The 12,690-nt window shown below is 42.1% G+C and overlaps 1 protein-coding gene across 10 annotated transcripts in view; it reads left to right on the top strand.

The window, feature by feature from the left end:
* Positions 1 to 12,690, top strand: part of LOC125451568 (arf-GAP with SH3 domain, ANK repeat and PH domain-containing protein 1-like) — a 313,433-nt gene that overhangs the window by 18,238 nt on the left and 282,505 nt on the right. For 9 of the 10 annotated variants that reach the window (XM_059645972.1, XM_059645968.1, XM_059645973.1 and 6 more), the window contains one exon: positions 11,092 to 11,218. The exons of the other annotated variant lie outside the window; for it this stretch is intronic. In XM_059645972.1, the coding sequence (XP_059501955.1) occupies positions 11,092 to 11,218 (127 nt within the window). The remainder of the gene's footprint in view (positions 1 to 11,091; positions 11,219 to 12,690) is intronic. 10 annotated transcript variants of the gene reach the window in all.

Raw genomic sequence — 12,690 nt, 5'->3', positions numbered from 1 at the left:
TATTTGTATCATTCACAGCTTGTATGAGAAGGAAGGTTTCCAATATTGCTAAATTCACTTTGCTAGAATCTTGGCTGCAGCCTTTCTTTTAATGAGATACTTCAAAGAAGCTCATGGTAATGATGCAAAAGTGCAGCAATTACAGTTTAAAATTCAATAGCACAGCATATGGTCATTCCTGAATGCTAAGATGGAGTAAGGAAGTCAAGCATTCTCCATATAAGCAAATGTGTTTTTAGTTAGTTAAAAGCCAGTCCTATTTTTCACATAAGTTGAGCAACTCAGATCTTTATTATTTTGATATTTACCTGAGTAATTGTCCAAGTGACCTGTTCAAGGACAAAATAAAGAGACTAAAAATACACACAGTATTCATGTTATGACCTCAACAATGCCCTGAACAATTGAAACATAATATCCTTACTTTCACATTCTCTTATAATTCAGAATAGCATTTTATTGCCTTCTGGATTACATGCTGTGAACAGTACCTGTACGTTAACATTTTGTGACAGATGCTCGAGAATGCCCAGGTCCCATTACATCTCAGGATTCTGGAGTTATTCTCCATTTAAGTCATAGTTTTGTTTTGTTCTACCCACTAAAGTGAACAACTTCACATTTTTCCACGTTATACTTAATCTTCCAGATTGTTGACCAAACACAAAACCTGTATATAACTACAAACGCCTTATGTCTTCTTCACAAAGTACTTTCTTACCATTGTAACACCTGTAAATTTAGCTACCATACCGTTCCTGCTCTCATCTAAGCCATTGAAATAAATTGTAAATAGTTGAGGCTGCAGCATTTCTTCTTATATACTTTGTCCCACATTGTGGTTACTGTCAGGGAGCCTGTAGGCTATCTATTCTTTGATAGACTACACTTTTAACATTTGATCCTACTACTGAGTTTCATTAGCAAGCAGATAGACTTTGATTGGTTAGAGTATTGCAATGGGAATGCAATAGAGATTGGCTCTCTCTGTGATCCTTTCTTTAAAATGGCACAATATATGTTGTGCAAATTCCTTTTGCCTGCCTAAAAGAAAGTCCTTAGTATTTGTGTACATATCTTCTAACACATGCAAATGCGTCACACTGTGGGTTCAGCTGAAGATCTCAAATTTGTTTCAGGTAACACTTAGCACTGTCTGGATTATTAATAAATGGATGATGACGTACATGATAGAATTCATCCTCTGCCTCATTAAATCCAGACATGACACCCAAAACATACAAAAAGCCAGGTTCCTCATGTCCATCCTGTCTACGACTAGCTCTGCCAAAATAAATTGGCCAATTGGCTGTTTGAGCCATTGCAACCACTTTTAAATAAGTTTTCCACATATACAGTGAAGAATTTCTTTACATTCGCTAAGACTTTACAAGACCTAGACATTGACAGCAACAGCATGTGCTTGTTTAGATTTGTTGGCTTATTTACTAACTTACCATTCAAAGAATCCATTGACATTTGCACTATGTCACTATATTACAGCAGTCTAGAAGTACCACCTGTGACCACATCTTATTTTCATCAAACTCATGAATTTAGCAATTCATACAATTGAGTTCAGATTCAATGACACCATGTATGCCCAAATAGATGGCTTTGTCATGGGATCCCTTCCAAGCTCAGCTCTTGCTAACACCTTCGTTGGTTACTTGACAAGTGCGCCTTTGTTGGAATGTCCAATAACCTGCTTATCCATGCATATTTTCAATTTGTGAACGACACTTTTACAATATTTCAATTTGCAACATCAAAGAATTTATTTCCACAACTTATTAAACTCCACACCATGCTCAAATTTAGCATTAAAATGGAACAATAAAATGAATTTGTCTTCCTCAATGTATTGGTTGAGAAATCTGAAAATGGGTTCTTAATGCTACCTACTGAAAGCTATATTATCAGTCAGTCCTAGATAGCAGTGGAGTAGGGCTGGTCTGTTGGAGCTTGTCCGCTTCAACCAATTTTCTTTTCTTTTTCCCCGTCTCTTTTCTTTTCTTCTTACTTACTTACCTTGTCCTGAGCTTGGACGGAATTGGCAGTGGTGAGAGCCCAGCACCTGGACCTTGAGCAGACCTGCCATGGACCTCAAGCAGACCCAGGGCATGGATCTGGAATGGCACAAACTTTGGGCGGGCCTACCATGGACCTCAAGTGGGCCTAGCGTGGAGTAGAGTGAGCCCTTACTTACTTTTCTGAAGCCAGCACAGGATCTGGAATCGGAGGCTGCTACATCAGCAGAGGCAACATCAGTGAGGTGAGCCCAAGAGTAAAAGATGGAACCTAAGGATTGATGTCTTTTTAGTTGGTTGTGCCTGGCACTGGTGACAGTGGAGCAATGGCAGAAGGGCGTCATGGCAACATTGATGAAGTGGACCCAACGACAGGATACATGACTCTGATGTTGGTTGGTCTAAAGCAGGCAGTGGCAAGTCAATGGTGGAGGAGTATTGGCCTAGTAGCCAAGATGGCGCCTGAGGATCAGCAGCTTTGGCGTTGTTTGGTCCAGTGTTGATAGCAGTGAAGCAGTGGCAGAGGGATGGTGGTGCAGGTGTTGTTGATGTTGATGAGCTCACTCAGGACTGATGGCCTTTTTTCAAGCTTTATCTGTCTTTTTTACTTTATTCTTAAATTATTCAAAATGGTGCTGTTTCCTGGTGACAAATTAAAGCTTTTCATTGTATGTTATTGTATTGTTGCTGTAAAATACACATGATTGTAAAATCAAATCATCAGTCAATCTACACACTTGGATTCCTACAATCCCATGCAATGTAAGATTGACACCAAGATTGGTGCTATAGTGGACGATGAAGAAGGTTATCTAAGATTGACTGAAAAGTGGCAATTGGAGTTTAATTTGGATAATTGTGAGGAATGGCATTTTAGTAAAAACAAACAAAGACAAAACTTACACAATGAAAAGTAGGGCCTTGGCAGAGTTATAGAACAGACCTCGGAGTTCAGGCACTAATTCTTTAAAGTTTACATCACATATAGATAGTGGGGTAAAGAAGTTGTTTAGCATGCTTGCCTTCATTGCTCAGACATTTGAGTATAGGAATTGGGATGTTATGTTAAGATGGTACAGGATGTTGGTGAGGTCTCTTCTGGAGTACTGTGTCCAGTTCTGGTCTCCCTGCTATAGCAAGGATATTACTAAGCTGAAGAGGGTTCAGAAGAGATTTACAAGGATGTTGCCAGGAATAGAGGGTTTGAGTTATAAGGAGAGGCTGGATAGGCTGGGACTTTCTTCACTGGAGCATAGGAATTTGAGGGGTGACCTTATAGAGGTTTATAGAACAATGAGGGGTATAGATAAGAATGGCAGGTGCCTTTACCCTAGGGTGGGGAATTTCAAGGCTATGGTGCATAGTTTTAAGGTGAGAGGAGAAAGATTTTAAAAAGACATGGTGACAATTTTTTTTACACAGAGTGGCTTGTGTGTGGACTGCACTTCCAGAGGAAGTGGTGGATGTGGGTACAGATACATCATTTAAGAGGCACTTAAATAAGTGCATGAATGAGAAATGATTGGAGGGATATGGGCCAAGTGTCGGCACGTGGAACTAGTTTAGTTTGGGATTATGGTCAGCATGGACTAGTTGCACAGAAGGGTATGTTTCCGTGCTGTTTGACTCCATGACTGTGTGGCTGTAAGATCAATCTCGTTAATCTCATGAATAGGGTCTTAGCCATCTGCTTACCATGCAAGCTTGATGCTGAGATTGGACAGATCAGAAACATCTCGTGTGATAACAGATGTCATAATCAAAATATTACTTGTTGATGATCACAAAGATTCTTAAAAGGCTTAGGTGTTCCACTTTTGGCCATGAGCATTGCCCAATCTACCTCACATCACATTGGAAGGTGACGGTATCTCAAAATTTCAATGACAGGTGAAGCTAGTTGTCTCATGCTGCTACAATGCAGTAAAATTACAAATAATTTTCCCCACAAACAGGATGCTGTCGTCGTGCCAAAAAAATGTTTTGCTGACCACACAAATGAGTCATATGATGTATGAGTTCTAGCAATGGTGTGATGCCAGATATGTAGGCCGTATGTTTTACTGAGATCTGTCTCTTGATTAAATATTTTTATGTATAAGAAAAACAGTGTTTTTAAAACAGTAAGACTGTACTATTTTCTGTTTGTAGATGAAGGTGTGGAGAAGCCTTTAGTAGAGTAATGTGCTCTTCCTGTCAGATGTCAGAGATTAGGGAGAATTTCAATGTTCCTAATGATTATGTCTGCAGGAAGTGTGTTTGGGTGCAAATCCTATTGGATTCCTGGGATTGGTTGGAGCAACAGTTAGAGGCAATGGGGAATTTACAGGAACCAGATGTCTTCAAAAATGAAATAACAGGAGTCCAGAGGCAATAGGTTCCGGTTAGTGTGTAGGGCAAGGCTGGTAGGTGTAGGGAATGCTTAGTGACTAAAGAAATTGAGGTTGTGATCAAGATAGAGAAGGAGACATTTGGCAGGTGCAGACAGCTGGGATTGAGTGAATCCCTCAATGAGTATAAGGGCAAAAGGGAGTACACTCATGAAGGAATGCAGAAAGGCAAAAAGGGGACATGTGACAGCTTTGGCAAAAAAGTGTTGAGGAGAATTCAAAGAGATTCCATAAACATATTAAGAACAAAAGAGTAAATAGGGAGAGAATATGGCCTCTTAAAGATCAACAAAGCTGTCTATTTGCAGAACCACAGGAGATGGATGACGTATACTAAATGAGTATTTCACATGAGTATTTACTGGGGAGGAGGATATGGAAGCTAGAGAACTTAGAGAAATACGTAGTCCTATCTTGAACGGTGTCCATAGTGCAAAGGAGGTGCTAGATGTCTTAAAGCACAAAAAGGTGGCTAAAACCCCAGGACCAGATCAGGTGTATTCCAGAACTTTGTGGAAAGTGAGGGAAGAGATTCAAGGCTCCTTGTTGAGATATTTGTATCATCGATAGCCACGGGTAAGGTGCCAGATGATTGGAGGGTGGCTAATGAGGTTTCAATTTATTTAAGAAATGTGGTAAGGAAAATCCAGGGAACTATAGACCAGTGAGCCTAACGTCAGTGGTGTGTACATTGTTGGAGGGAATTCTGACAGACAGGATTTACATGTATTTGGAAAAGCAAGTCTCATTAGGGACAGTAAAGAAAGTTATTTGAGCATAATGGGACCTTGATCAGATGGGTTGAGGAGTGGCAGATGGAGTTTAATTTCAATAAATGTGAGGTGTTGCATTTTGGTAAGGTAAATCAGGGCAGGATTTATACAGTTAATGGTACGGTCATGGACAGTGTTGCCAAACAAAGAGACTTTGAGATACAGTTCATAGTTCCATGTATGTGGAATCGCAAGTAGACAAGGTAGTAAACACTTGCCTTTATTGGTCAGTGCATTGAGTATAGGAATTGGGAGGTCATGTTGTGACTGTAAAAGACATTGGTTTGGCCACTTTTGGAATAATAATAAGACAGTATTTTGGAATAAGAATGATACATGATTTCCCATACACAAAATCATTTTGACTATCCCTAATCAGATCTTGCCTTTTCAAATACATGTAAACCCTATCCTTCAGGATTCCCTCCAACAACTTGCCCACCACCATTGTCAAGCTCACTGGTCTAAAGAACCCTGGCTTTTCTTTACCACCTTTCTTAAATAGTGGCATTATGTTAGTCTTCCGGCACCCCACCTATGGGTATTGTAGATACAGATATCTCAGCAAGGGGTCCAGCAATCACTTCCCTAGCTTCCCACAGAGTTCGAGGAATTCAAAGAAATTCTATAAACATATTACGAGAAAAAGAGTAAATAGGGAGAGAATAAGGCCTCTTAAAGATCAACAAGGCCGTCTATTTGTAGAACTGCAGGAGATGGGTGAGGTATAGTAAACGAATATTTTGAGTAGATCCGGTCCTATGGATTTGTACACCTTTCTGCCTCTTAAGACATCCAGCACCTCTGTAAAATTGACATTTTTCAAGATGTTGCTATTTATTTCCTCATTTTCTCTATCTTCCATATCTTTCTGCACAGTAAACACTGATACAAAATACTCGTTTAGTATCACCCCCATCTCCTGCAGTTTCACACATAGGCAGCTTTGATGATCTTTAACGGGCCCTATTGTCTCCTTAGTTACCCTGTTGTCCATAATATCTTTGTAGAATCCCTCTGGACTTTCCTTAACCCTATTTGCTAAAGCTCTCTCATGTCCTCTTTTTGCCTTCCTGATTTCCGTCTTAAACATACTCTACTGCCTTTTCCACCCTTCTAGGGATTCTCTCAATCTCTGCTATCTAATCCTGACACATTCTTCTTTCTTATTCTTGAACAGAACATCAATTTCTCTAGTTATCCAGCATTCCCTATATCTACCAGCCTTGCCCTTCACCCTAACAGGAACATCCTGTCGCTGGACTCTTGTTATCTCTTTTTTGAAAGCATCCCATTTTTCAGCTGTCCCTTTACCTGCAAAGAACTGCCTGCAATCAACTTGTGAAAGTTCTTGCCTAATACTGTCAAAAGTGTTTTTCTTCCAATTTAGAACTTTAACTTTAGGGTCAGGTCTATCCTTTTCCATCACTATTTTAAAACTCACACAACATCAGTTTATAGTCCAAAGGTTTTATTTGAAGACACAGGCTTTTGGAATCTCACTCCTTCCTCGGGTGTCAGTGAGAGAGGTAGCATCTGATACAGAATTTATGAGCAAAAGATCACAGGGTCATTGAACTGATGCAGTGTTGAACAAGCCTAAGATGGCTGTTAAATCTTTAATCCATTCGAAAGGATTAATACGTATATTCCAGAATTTCTTTCAAGTCATTAAGTGATAACTAAACGTTTTATCAGTTCCCTCAGTATACCAGAGGTGACATCCTAGGTCAGACCATGCATTTAGGTGTGAGGCCTTATTTAGAATCTGGCTGTGGATCAACTTGGAGTCAAAATGGTTTTGTTTCCAAAGGAGGATTTTATAAAATGTCTACAAATTGTGTGCTGTTTGAACAAAATAGCATGTATCTGCAATTACAAATCTGCAAATGCATGCGTGTGTGTGTGTGTGTGTGTGTGTGTGTGTTTGCGCGTGCATGTGAGTTGGAGAGATAGCGTGTGCACGTATGAGTGTGTGCGAGAGGGAGAGAGAGTATGTGCATGCATATGTGAGAGTAAGAGAGAGTGTGCATGTGTTTGTGCGAGAGAGTGAGTGCACATGTTTGCATGTGTGAGTGTATAGTGTGGTGGGGTCACTTGAAGTGTGACATGAACCCCAGATCCCGGTTGAGGCAGTCCTCATGGATATTTGGCTATCAGCCTCTGCTTGAGGACTCTGTTGTTGTGTAACCAAAAGACTGCCTTGAAGACATTTACCCAAAGATCTGAGGTTGAATGTGCTTTTCTGCTGAAGTGTTTCTCCCACTGGAACATCCCTGTCTGGCGATTGTTGCATGGTGTCATGGCATCTGCATAGTCTCGTCAAAATACCATGCCTCAAGGCATTCTTGCCTGCAGCATTTGAGATAGACAATGTTACACAAGTCACATGAGTATCTGCTGTGTACGATCAATGATCTCAGATGTGTTGGAGAGGTTGCCATGGCAGGGTTGTAAGGTGTTTCAGAGATAGTAGGAACTACAGATACTGGAGAAACTGAGATGACAAAGTGTAGAGCTGGATGAGTACAGCAGGCCAAGCAACATCAAAGGAGCGGGAAGGCTGACGTTTCGGGCCTAGGCCCTTCTTTACAAATGGGGGAGGGGAAGAGGGTTCTGAAATAAATAGGGAGAGAAGGGGAGGTGGTTAGAAGATGGATAGAGGACAAGATAGGTGGAGAGGAGACAGACAGGTCAAAGAGGCGGGGATGGAGCCAGCAGAGGTGAGTGTAGGTGGGGAGGTGGGGGGATATAGGTCAGTCCAGGGAGGACAGACAGGTCAAGGGGGCAGGATGACGTTAGAAGGTAGGAGATGGGGGTGGAGCTTGAGGTGGAAGGAGGGGATGGCTTTTTATATGTGTTCAGGGTGGGAGCTAGAGAAGTGCAGCATCATGAAGTTATGCATAGGCTTGTGGTAGAGTGAGGTGTTGAGGCATCCGTCCTTGATAAACATCTGTGTGTATAAGAATGAGACTGATTCTAAAGAGTAGTCCATGGTACGTCTGATGATGGCATGAAACATGTTGGTATCACAACATATCTAGTATATAGGGCACAAAAACATACACTCTCTCTCTGCCTCCATCCCTGTCTCACACAAACATATCATATATAGATAAATCTTTGGCGTGAATTTGCATTTGCAGATTTGTAATTGCAAATGTGTGCTACTTTGTTCAAAAAACACACAATTTGTAGGCAATGAATGTGGCATTTTACAAATTCCTACTTTGGAAATAAAACCAGTCTGACTCCAAATTGATACATATCAGGTTCTAAACAAGGCCACACACCTAAAATGCATTGTCTGACCTGGGATGTCACCTCTGGCATACTGAGGGAACTGATAAAACCTTTAGTTGTCACTTAGAGGCTTGAAAGAAATTCTTCAATTTTCATATTAATCCTTTCGGATTAAAGATTTAACAGCCATCTTAGGTTTGTACACCGCATCTGTGATCTTTTGCTTATAAATTTTGTGTCTAATGCTACCTTTCTCACTGACACCTGAGGAAGAAATGAGACTTCAAAAACCTGTGTCTTGAAATAAACTTGTTGGACAATAACCTAGTGTCATGTGATTTTTGACCTTGTCCACCCCAGTCCAACACCAGTACCTCCACATTATATATTAAAACTAATAGAATTATGGTCACCAGCCCCAAAGTCCTCCCCCACTGGCACTTCAATCACCTGCCCTGCCTTATTTCCCAAGAGTAGATCAAGTTTAGCACCTTCTCTGGTAGATACGTCCACATACTGAAAATTTCCTTGTGCACACTTTTCAAATTCCTCTCCATCCAAGCCCTTAAAACTATGGCAATCCCAATCTATGTTTGGAAAGTTAAAATCCCCTACCATGACCACTCTATTCTTACTGATAATTGAGATCTCCTTACGGATTTGTTTCTCAATTTCCCACTGACTACTGGAGGCAGTATTGTACAATCCCAAAGAGGTGACCATCCCTTTCTTATTTCTCAGTTCCAAATAACGTCCCAGGAATATCTTCCCTAAGTACAGCTGTAATGTTATCCCTAACCAAAAACACCACTCCTTCCTCATGGTTCACAATACTTCCCAAAATTTGGAAACTGTGCCCTTTGTACCCAAATTGAAAGGTGTCATTGTGCTTTTTTAAGTCAACTTTTTCTGCAAGCATTCCTGCAATTTTAAAAATGTGAGCCTGACAACATTCTATATGGGTAGTCTAGTGCAAATACACTCCTATTTGCCTTGCCTGCCTCCAACAAGGAGCATGCATTAATTCTTAAGGTAACAAGGTCTAGACCTGAATGAACACAGCAGGTCAAGCAGCATCAGAGGAGCAGGAAAGCTGACATTTTGTGTCTAGACCCTTCTTCTGAAATTTTGAAGAAGGGTTTAGACCTGATACGTCAGCTTTCCTGCTCTTCTGATGCTGCTTGGCCTGCTGTGTTCATCCAGCTCTACACCTTGTTATCTCAGATTTTCCAGCATCTGCAGTTCCGACTATCTCTGAAACAATTAATACTTAAGGACATTACGGATTTTAAAATTGATTTTGTATCGTCACAAAAGGTTGATCTCAAAACAAAATACTTTGCGTACTGGAAATCTGAAGAAAAAGCCGATAATCCTAGAAATACTAAGCAAGTTGTGTAGTATCTGAAGTTTGAGCAAGTGTCTCTAGTTGATGGCTTTCGTCAGATCTCCGTCTGGTTGCCCAGTTCTGTCTGATTTCCACCCTCTGCCACTGCCTCCCAGGCCCTCATCTGCTGGTATCAATTGGGTAACAGTTGGAATGCAGAAGACAGGGCTGTGTGTCAGAAACAGAATGGGTGACATGTCTCTTGAGTGACTAGAGACACAGCAAAGTAAGGAATCTTCACAAAGAGATGTGAGACAGCCTAGCTGGGAATTTAAAAGAGAAAATGCACTTAAAACCAATTTTTTAAAATAAAACACACAACTTCCAGCATACTAAAAAGTGAGTGGAAAGGTCAAAATAGAGCAACTCCCATAACATTAGAGATAACAATGTGCAGAGCTGGAATAACACAGCAGGCCAAGCAGCATCAGAAGAGCAGGAAGGCTGACGTTTCGGTCCTGGACCCTTCTTCAGAAATGAGGGTCTAGGCTCGAAACGTCAGGTTTCCTGCTCCTCTCTTGCTGCTTGGCCTGCTGCGTTCCTCCAGCTCTACACTTTGTTATCTCAGATTCTCCAGCATCTACAGTTCCTACTATCGCTGTAACAATTTTTGCCTCCCATGACATTTTCTTGTTTGCCCACGTGACCAGCGATCATCGCGAGGAGCCGCGTCATAGTTAGAATGGGCGGGTCGGGGACCGAAGGTGGAGGAATAAAAAGAGGGAGGGGCCAAGGAAGGTCGCGAATTAGATGTGAAGGTGTGGGGGGCGGGGTCAGCGGCGGTCATCAGGAAGGGGGCAGGCCCTTTGGGGCCGCGGCCGGGCGAGTGGGTGGGGCTAGCGGGAGGTGAGGAAAGTCAACGAGGAGGTGCGGGCAAGAGTGAATGGGTGGTGCCGCATGAGGGAGCGCGGGCTGCCAAAAGCCAGACTGCGCGACTCACCGGGACGCGGGGTGCAGGGAGAAAAAGGCCTTCAACCGACCCAGGGGCGCGAGCCGGAGACGCAGGGCGCGCGTGCGCAGTTACTCAGCAGCTGCTGCTACCGCCGCCGCACCAGCGTGTCTGTCTGAAGGCCACTAATTAACCTGCTGTTGTCTACTTTCTCTGTCTCACCCCTCCTCTTTCTGTATTTAAAAACCCCTTCCTGCATTCATTCGCAACATCACCACCTGGACCACCACCATAATCATCATCACCATCAACATCGCCGCCCACCGGCTTTTCCTTCCTCCACTGCATTTCTTCCTTCTCGTTTGTCGCCGTTGTGAAGAATGCCCGATCAAATCTCGGTGTCGGAGTTTATAGCCGAGACGACGGAGGATTACAACTCGCCGACCACGTCCAGCTTCACGACCAAACTGCTTAACTGCCGAAACACGGCGTCCTTGCTTGAAGAGGTAAGGCGTGAGAGAGGTAGAGGGAGAAGCTACAATAAACAGCCGGCAAAACAAAAAGCCGGGGCAGTGGTGGGGAAGATAGGAAGGAAGTGAAGCTGAGAGCCAGGAGGACGAAGGGTGTAGCACTAGAGAGGCAGGCAGCCAGCTAGCCAGCCATCCATCACAACTGCCCGCCGTTCGCTCCCCCCTTTCTCGATGCACCAGTTATATTTTTTAAGTCTGCGTATTTTTCTCCATTGCATAATGGAAGCCCTGGAGCGGCGATCGGCCGGCCGCTGGATGGGGTAGTTGTTGCATCGCAGTCTCCCTCTCTCTGGCAATGTTACTCAGTTTATTTTTAAAACCATTTTATAAAAATCCAGTTAGTCTGAGTTAAAACTGCTCTACACCACCTTTCTCCTCCTGCATCTCTGCAGTCCCCCGTTTTTCGTTTAAAAACAAATAATTCGAATCACATTTCTGTTGGCTTTTATTTCGTTAGGATGTTGCTGGTAGATTTAAAAACTGTCAATCGCAATTCGTGTGGTAAAGGAGGAGGCCATTTGGCCCATCGTGCTTCTACCAGATCGTTAAATGATCATGATCGAGTGCCAACCTCCTGCTTCTTCCAGTCCCCATACATTTGCACGTTATCTTTTATGTAAAAAATAATCCAGTGTCCTCCTTGAGTACTTTATTTGAATAATGAGGGCAATGAAACTTGGTTCTATCCGTTTTAGAAACGGACAGAAAAACTTTAGCGGTTGTGCTTTTTCTCATTGTGGATGTGTTTGTGTGTGATTTTTTTTTGTCATCTTCCTTTGCCTGTGTTTTGTTTTTAGCTAACTTTGTAAGGCAGACTTACTGCACGGGCGTTGGTGTTGTGATATCGTGGCGAAGGTTGAACGAGTTTTTGATTAATCTGATATTTGTGGTAACGTCACTGTTTCCACTCTGTCCACTTCCTATTAAATTCGCACGATTTCATGGATTTTATGCCACCGTCAGGCCTAAATCATGGTATAGTAATGTTAGAAATCACTTCGTCTTTCTCTTTTTTTAAAAATCTTTATTTCGTCTTCTAATGCTGTTCATATTATTTAACAAAGGTGGTATCCTAGCTGATAGTGATCGTAAAATTGTCAAACAGTTGGGTTTTCTATCGGTGTTTCCTCTATACGACAGCCTCTGAGAATTGGTATCAGTGCAGGATTGATGTGATAGCAAGGCCTTTATACCGCCGCACTATTGTTCAACCAATTGGATTTATAGAGTTAGCGAGGAAAATCAGGAATAAAAACAAGTTGCTAGAAAAGCTCAGTAGATCTGGCAGCGTCTGTGAAGAAAAAAATCGGAGTTAATGTTCGAGTCCGGTGACGACCCGAAACGTTATCTGACTTTTATTTCTCTTGGCAGATGTTGCCAGACCTGCTGAGTTTTTCCAGCATCTGCAGTTCTTTCAGGTTTTATTGATGAAAATTTGGAAACTCATT

Source organism: Stegostoma tigrinum, chromosome 5, assembly GCF_030684315.1.
Source record: "Stegostoma tigrinum isolate sSteTig4 chromosome 5, sSteTig4.hap1, whole genome shotgun sequence".
NCBI classification, from domain to species: Eukaryota; Metazoa; Chordata; class Chondrichthyes; order Orectolobiformes; family Stegostomatidae; genus Stegostoma; species Stegostoma tigrinum.
This window is presented reverse-complemented; position numbering and strand designations above follow the sequence as displayed.